The 8,731-nt window shown below is 41.3% G+C and overlaps 1 protein-coding gene across 1 annotated transcript; it reads right to left on the reverse strand.

Annotated features, from left to right (window-relative positions):
• Positions 1-936: 936 nt before the first annotated feature.
• Positions 937-7,864, reverse strand: LOC139622697 (uncharacterized). Its single transcript, XM_071480205.1, has 2 exons — positions 7,761-7,864; positions 937-3,384 (listed from the first exon to the last, which is right to left on the reverse strand). The coding sequence occupies exon 2, from the start codon at positions 3,321-3,323 to the stop codon at positions 2,514-2,516; it is 810 nt and encodes a 269-aa protein (XP_071336306.1). The 5' UTR covers positions 3,324-3,384; positions 7,761-7,864; the 3' UTR covers positions 937-2,513.
• Positions 7,865-8,731: the final 867 nt, after the last annotated feature.

Raw genomic sequence — 8,731 nt, forward strand, 5'->3', positions numbered from 1 at the left:
AAAAATGTTTTACTGCTAAACTGCCGGTGAGGAGACGGCGGCAGCGTGGTTAAAGCCTCACTTGGAGGGGTGCAGAGAGGGGGGGGGGGGGGGGGACCACCACCTAAAATCAATCCAATTTAGTCCCGGCCTGTCCACCTTTTTAGACTGACATAAATATTTACAGTGTGCATTCAGAGGGCAGCGCAGCATCAGACTGAACATGTAATTGATTTGCTTTAACTGGAGGTAGTTTGTCTTCAGATTTATCCCAAGTGCAGGTCACGGTTCACACCAGCCCTTAAGCACAGAGGGTTGATTTCCATAAGGAGAGCGGCCGATCCTCCCTCCGGAGCCCGGCTGCCTCACCACCGCCACCGCCGCCGCCGCCTCCGGTGATTTCTCCGGTAATTGCCGCCGGTGTGTGTCGGGTGCTGACCCTCTCAGGTGCGGGATCAACAGGCGGCATCAGTTCGCATTCAGAGGGGGCGGAAACGAGATGGGCTGCGCGTTTATCATGCAAATACGCGGCTCTCTGGCAGGTGTCAGATGCAGTCATGGGTTGGTTATGTGGTTTTAACCTGACAGATACAGCTTGTGCCTCTTCAGGACGAACAAATGTCCATTTAACAACAACAAAGCAAAAAAATCAAACTGTGACACTGACCTTTCTATCTGACTTTACAGAGCTATGCAGAGTCTTTACTCTGCACATTTAATCCATCAGAAGATGTGGATCATGTGTCTACAGTATTAGAAATGCTACCATGTCATCATGCACATATATGTCCAAATATCAAAGATGTTTTTGCCACATTCTTTTTTTTTTCATTTAGATTGTATTATATTATTATAGTATGTGCCTGACTCTTATTAGTGATTTAATTTGGACAAATCACGTAGCTACAGAATATGAAAATACAAGAAATCATGACCATGATTTAAATTCACAAGACATGAATAAGTAAATCATTTATTTCTGTTTTTGTTGTATAAACAAATGCAAGCCATGACTTTGTTAAGCTCATTTCTTTTAAACAAATAAATATCAGCCCATGCTTAGCAACGTAGGCTACCTCTGTCCTAAAACAGAACATTCCTCACAAGCTTTAAAGTGCTGAGATGTGTCATGACACATGTTCATTGTATAAGGTATAATAATAACTGAATTCTTTAAGCGTTCACTAAACTTTAAAAAAATAAAAATAAAAATAACAGGACCAAAAAAAAAAAAAAACAACCTTTTCCCTCAAGCTGACAGTCTGCTCAGTCCACCCTCAACACTTCAGGCTAAGTCTGTTTGACTCAAATGTATCTGCTGCCATCTTGTGGTTCAATTTCGGAGGCAAACGTTTGTTCTACACTGATTTGTATAAATAATCTCGCGACTTCCCAGAGGAGGAAGTCTGAGAAAGTTTGCCTTTGATCGGGGACAAGAGGTCATAGGTCAGAGGTCAGAGGTCAGGTTTAGCTATAGAAATGAGCTGAGAGGGATTCATCCTGCACACAAATCCAGATTAGCTCGATGTCCTCCCTGTGGTGATGGCATTTTGGCTTATGAGTAAATCCTTCTGTTTCTCATGGAGAGAAATGTGAGGCACCACCCCTGCTATTAGAGTCAAATCTGAACAGCTCTCAAAGTTTTAATCTTACATTGACGTTATATAACAAAATCTACTCTCATGTTTGAAACCCGAGCGCATCTGTGCATCACATTCTGTTTTCATTTAACTGAATAACTTTGAAAGACACTGCATCTTTTTGCAGCATCCGGCTTTATAAAAACAAACTGGTGCAGGACATCAGCCTGGAAACTCTCAGTCATCAGCATCAGGCCACATTCAGTGTGAACACAGCGGCCGGATCAGAGCTGTTTGAGGACACACCTCATGGTGGAAGCTCCAGAGAAAGAACAAGGGAGTACAGATGACTACATTTTTAACTGCCAAACACTTGTTTGGGATTATATCATGAAATCAGTATACACATCATTTGAAAACAAAGGACACTAGAGCTGGAGGGGTTGGCAGGCTGTTCTGGTCCCACAGAGGGTCTCTCATTATTTGACATACTTTGTCCTAACATGCTGGTAAACAGCTGTGCAAAGTCTTCACATGGGAAAATTATAATTAAAGCGACTGCACATGAAAACAACTGCAAAATATCCAAAACTCGTTTCCTTTTCCCTGTCTTTCCAGGAAAGTTCAACAACTTTACCAGCAGAACACTTTTAGAAAATAAATGCAGTTCTGCAAACAATATGCCCTGATGTTTGGGAAACAGTTTCATTGTTTCTTTGTGTTTATTCTTACAAAGTTTTAAAAATAACATTTACCAGGGAGCAGATTTGGAGCAGCTTTGTGTTGTTTTCCTCCTTAGCTTCAGCTTCAGCTTGAAGAAACGTATTTATTAGCCCAATTTTAAATGCAACATAATCTGTAAACTAATAGACACTTTATATCCCATTTACAGAGGATAAAGGCATTTGCACTTCCTCCTGTTCCCACCTGCTCCCCTCAAAATGCCACTCTGTATCAGTACACAAAGCTGACATATATGACAGATGTCTCTGGTAATTTTGGCAGGTGGAGGTCAGGAAAGGGAAGCACACCATCACTGTCTATGTGTGTCTGGACTGTGTAGGCTTTGACCACTGCTCCCCACTCCAGCACGGAGCTGTGGATGATCCCCAGTCTGGCCTGCTCATGATACGCTGCTCCCAGCTCCCTGCCCAGGAAGATGTCTTGGATCTGGGGTGGGAACAAACCCAAGGATTCTCTCTTCATGTCCGCAATCAGGTCCAGGTATGTGTCTCTATCCTTGTATCTATTTGTGTCCAGGTGAGCACTATTATCTGCGTCGGTGTTTGAGTCTGTGCTCCTGGCTCTGTTTGCATCTGGACAGTTGTGAAGCGGCCTCTGCGGCAGGTTTATCACCGTCAGCCTCTCCAGGTGCTGCACGGCAAAATGTCCCTCCAGGGGAGAAGACGGTGTCCCTCTGGAGGATCCTCCAGGACCGCAGTGGATCAGAGTCAGGTGCCTCACCTCAGAGTTGTTGAGGAGACGTGCCGTGTTCAGTGGTGACGTGAACCAAACAGTTAGACGTCTCATCCGGAAGACGGGTGACGAGTGCGACTGGGGGTTGTGCAGCGTGGAGAGCTGAATGTCCTTGCATCTGCAGTCTGTAAGTGATGGGACGCTGCAGGGCTGCGGGTCCTGGCTGCAGGAGTAGTAAAAAAAGCTGTTGTGTGTCACATAAGCCAGGCGCAGGTCGGAGCGCTGCAGAGCCACTGACACACACAGCAGCACACAGAGGAGAGGAGCAGGAGGCCTGAAGGCCGACATCACTGCTGGAGGAGAGTCTCGGGCAGCATGCCGACTGGTGTTCAGGTATATACACCTGAGCCTACAGAAAAAAGACACATTTGATATAAGAAGAAGTTAAGGTAAGAAAAATACACCCACAAGCTCCATGATCCGTCAGCTGGAGTGACCATCAGGTTCTTGGTCACCTCTTCCCTGACTGCTCAGTTTGGTCAGCTCTAGGAAGAGTGCATTTCTTCCATTTAAGAGTTATGGAGGCCACTTTTGTTTTTTTTTTTTTTGCTTTTTTCTTCCTCAGATCGGAGCTTGGACACAAACCTGTCTCTGAGCTCTGCAGGCAGTTCCTTCCACCTCGTGGCCTGGTGCTAGAAACATCTCAAACATGATCAAGAGAAATGGGAGGCATCTGAACTAAATTTCATAGTCAGAGCTAAGGGTTCTGTTTTCGTTTGTCATTGTGGGGTATTGAGTGAACATTGATGAGGTAAAAAAAAAAAATGTAAACAATTATAGCACAAGGCTCAAACATAACAGAATGTGAAAAAAAGAGAAAGGATCTAAATACTTTCGGAGTGAACTAATTCAGTTCATACAGCTACAAGTTTTGACTGTCCCAAGGGAGTGGGTGTGAACTTGTTCCATCTTGCTGTCGTGCATCACTGCAAAGAGGAATAAAAGCAGCTCGACATCAGTGAATATTCCTGACAGTTTTCTGGCAGATGCCCAAACAAGAGTTAAAGCCGGCATGACTGAGTGAAATAACTGTTTATGTGAAAACAAAACACTCAGGTCACATATGTAAACCCACCCTCCTTCAGTGTGAGTCAACTTTCATGCAGGAGATTGTTGCTATTGGGTATCGGAGTAAAATGGTCTGAGGTCGCTGCTGTGAGGAGAGAGGATGTGGAATCTGTGATGGGTGTGTTCTTCCTGCTCTACAGTTGGGGATACTTTGTCTGGCACAGGGAGCCCACATTGAATTTCACACACACATGCACACACGCACACACACACACACACACACACACACGCACACACACACACGCACACACACACACAAAATTATAACTGTGGAGATTGCTCTGAGATTCCAGAGAAAACATTGTTTTGAAATCTTGGCTTTTACAAAAGGTCTGGGTAGATTTTCTGGTTTGGCAATAATATCAAACCAGAAACATGGCTTTGTGCCTTATTTTGAAGCCAGGACAGAGTTCACCGCTACATTCCTCCTTTGGCCTTGAGTTAACATTAAATAGAAGTGAATCTACAGTATATCTAAAATCCAGTTTTCTGCCTTTTATTTTGTCTGAGGAATCTTCTCATTGCACATTCTTATATTTTATGTGTCCGTTTATTTCAGCTCTGCAGAGCAAAATATTCCAACCCAAGATGCCTTGAATTTTATGGATGCACCATTCCATGAAATGGAATCTTATATCTTGTGCATCATTTATGATTTATTTCAAGTTCAAACTGATGGACTTGCTAGATCTGGGATCTCTGCTAGAATTTAGAACACAGTTTTGTGGGTTTGAACAATGTTTGGCTGCATAGCATGAGTTTGTATGAACTGGTCCACCAGTGGCTCAGTGAGCTTTCCGGGGCTTCCAGGGGTCTTTACTTTTCTCTGTTTTGCTTGCTGATATGAATATCTCACAGCAGATAAAATCCTGTATGGGGAAATTTTAAAGGAACTTTGTTTAAGGATGAAAAGAAGGGATTCAATTTGACGACAGCAGTGTTAGGCCGTGTGGATTAGGTGATCAGCTGTGCTTTGCAGGATAAATTGAATGATATTCTGTTTTTTTTTCTTACTGTCAATGAATCATAATAAGCACAGACAAGCAGAGACCGTCCTGCAGCCCTAAATATTCACCAAATCAAATCCGCAGCTGAAAATAGTCCCTCAAAAACGCACTGTTTATTGCAGTTTGGGTTATATTCGCTTAAATCAACAGTGCCCTGCTGTTTTCAATTGTTAACCTTTTTTTCTTTTTTCTTTTTTTAAAAATTAAAATAAACTATATCTTTGTGACTTTTTATGTAATGATATAGGAAGAAATAGTCTTCCCCACAGGCTGGGGAAGTCAAATAAAATGACCTCCTTCAGAGATATATGTAAGTGGATGATGCTGCAAGAGCAGTTTGAGAAGTTACTCAACACTTTCTGATACATCGGAGTGTTTCACCGTCTCTGCTGTGAGTACAAGCAGCAGAGGAGCAAGACACAAACTTTACAGAGCCAGCTTCCAGGATTACAAGCAGAAAGCTTTCGATAATCAAAAGATTATCAGTGAGGGACAAATGGAGCTTTAAGCATTTCTTTGGTTCCTCACTTTCCTCAGTGCTCATGCGACTGGTCCAATAATGTGACCGGCTGGGAAGCAACACTGCGTTGGAAATGATGTACGATAATGTGATATATTGAACAGAGAATGGGGCATTAGGGGTGGGCAGGTGATTACATAAGATTCAAGATAACCAAGTCACTTTTGTGCCTAAAACCATAAAACATCATAAAATCACACCATAAAACAGAATCATTTTTCAACAGTGATGTGAAACAGTTCTGGAAAGGCAACGACGAAATGTTTTGTAAAGTTGATAGAAGCATCTGATCAGAAAAAAACTTCTTCTGCCAGTAACTAAGCTTATATCCCCAAGTGTTGCACTATTATTTATGGAAAATCTTAATCATGGCGTCTCCATTAAGCTCCGCTGGCCCGTCCACAGCCTGTTCCGAAGGTACTGACCTTTTTCTGACTGAGTAATGATTTTTTTTGTCACGATATGCATGCTATACCTCGTTAGATCAGTTTGAGTCTATAGAATTAGAATATTCAATTTGTTTTGTGGTAACCATGAGCACATGAATTTGATTTATTAACATCTACCAGCATGGTGCACCAGATTTAAGAGCCAGGAGGTGATTCTCTCTACCTGTTCGACGGTCCAGAAGCTGTTTTCTCTGTCCAGTCCTCCGTTATTTATAATCCATTAGTCCGTAAAGGTCCACAGAACAAAAATATATAAGTGTTTTTTCATAATAGTATTCCGAGTTAAGAATATTGTCAGAAAAGTCCTTAACAGATAACAAGTGATTGTTTACTCGCGGCTCACTTCATCGTGTCTCTTCTTCTTCTGTCTCTTCTTTATTTGTGTTAAGTGGGAGCCTCCGTATAATGATCAGGTCAGATTTTACATACAATTTTGAGGTATTTGTGCTTTGCCTGAGTATTTCCATTTTCTATTTTCTATTTTCTTCTGTTCCATACTCCTGCTCCTCTACAGCTCAGAGGCAAATCTTGTATTTTTTTACTCCACAGCATTTATTTGATAACTATAGTCATTAGTTATAGTTACTTTTAATAGTTTCATTAATAATAATTCAAAATATAATCACAAGATAAGACTTTATTGATCTCATGTGATAGTTATTAGAAAGTGAAGTTAGAATGATTTTTGTAGATTAAACTACCCAAAAGCATTTAAGGTAGTTAAGATTTGCTCCACCTTTACCAGGACCAACATTTAAGTGATGAACACACTGATGCATCAATAATTACAATCCAATTGTATGATATATGTTTTACTTAAGTAACATTTTGAATGCAGGACTTTTACTTGTAACAGAGTGTTTTTACACTGTGGCTGCTATTGCTACTTTAATAAAGGATCTGAACGCTTCTTCCACAACTTCTTTTGACAGATCAAATCCCAGTATCACTCTCACACATATTTTGCACAGACCGGTGTATGAAGGTGGACAGAAAGAGTGACCGTCAGAATTCAAAGTGCCACTCTTTGCTTTTTCCTTGAGCCTAAAACTCAGCCTAAAAGCAGTTCACCTCTGCTTATGTCAAGAAATATGAGTCGCTGTCCTACAGGATGGGAACGTATCTTTCCTACTGTGTCCTGCCTGTAACAGCTCTCAGAGTTTCCACCCACCAAGATAAAAATGAATGACCAAATATCTGGTGTAGCTATGAATCACTCACTTCTCACTGAGCCTCAAGTGACTCAAGCTTCAAATATGGCTACAGAGTCATTTTTGTGGGTCAAGGGTGAAAGTTGCCCTGCAAATGTAATCCCAGTGAAATTAGGTCTCTCTCCACTTCTACTGTCTCATCTGTTCTCAGGAGAAAACTCCTCTGAGGCTAACAATAGGATGACAAGTGATATCCTGCAGTGAAACAAAGGATCTGTCAGTAATCCACCATCATAAGTAGGTGCAGTGTTCATCTGTGGCACATCTTACAGCTTTCCATCTGAACAGATTTGCGAGAACGTTTCCATTACATAACACAGACACAGGAATGCAAAAGCTATGTAATGTAATATGAGAATATACAGCAGACAGACTACAGAGGTTAACTGCAGGACACAAACTTATATTTATAGCCCATCAGTGCTAGTGCATATAAAATAAGTTTCCCGGTTTTCTGGTGTGTAACTCACCTCAGGCCGCTGCTGAAGAGCTCGTATGTGAATGCGTCAGTGTGAGGCTAGGATGGGAGGAAAAATCACACATCCAGCTGACGTCAGGATGGGGGAAGTGTCCCACAGAAGAAGCTGTAACTCTCATGTAGACTGAGTTCAGCCTCAAGTACTGTATACAACCATGAGGTATGTTTGTTCTGCTCAGAAAACCAAACCAAACAGGGTCCCACAGAGAGTCTGTGTTTTTAGTGGTTCAAATATTTGTCAAACAGTAGTTTGTACATGTAGACTTGGTATGTTACACCTAGAGCCTCATTTCATATAGCCTATGGTTTTTTTTTTTGGTTTTTTTTTTGTTTGTTTTTTGTTTTTGTTTTGTTTTCTGGTCACACTGTTGTTTACTGGAAATGCCACAGAGGTATGCTCATGTTCACAACACAGCCATATGCAGCAAGTATAGAATTAGTATTTTGTAAACTGTGTTTTAAAACATCAATTACGTGGGCTGCTGTATGTGGAAGTTATATCTAACATAATAACTGCATGAGAAGTGTTTTAATCATTTATCTGAGCGGAACACCGAGGAATTGTTGGCTTAAGTTTATGGAAAAGCTGGTAATTTCCCGACAACGCGACGTAAACATGAGCCAACTGTTGCTGCATTCAAGGGCTGTCGGACATATCTATATTTGACCTTGATCTTGAATTAAAGCTGCAGAGATAACGAAAATCCCACTTTAACAGAACAGCAAGATAAAGATCTGAGTATTTTCTGCTACTTCTGCTTTGCTTCATTTCAGAGGTAGCCTAAATATTCCTCTTTTTACCCGACCACGCAGCTTTAGTCACAAAAGTCACTGTGTTTTCAGATTAAGATTTTATACAAAACAAATGAGGATGTTATGAAATACGATGCAATACTTTTCCATTACACTAACCAGCAGTGTATTAAGTACCTAAAACCGCACACACATTAACAAATTACAACA

The sequence above is a fragment of the Trachinotus anak genome, unplaced genomic scaffold (assembly GCF_046630095.1).
Source record: "Trachinotus anak isolate AG129_WGS33_773 ecotype Australia unplaced genomic scaffold, CSIRO_AGI_Tana_v1 ptg000007l, whole genome shotgun sequence".
Lineage (NCBI taxonomy): Eukaryota > Metazoa > Chordata > Actinopteri > Carangiformes > Carangidae > Trachinotus > Trachinotus anak.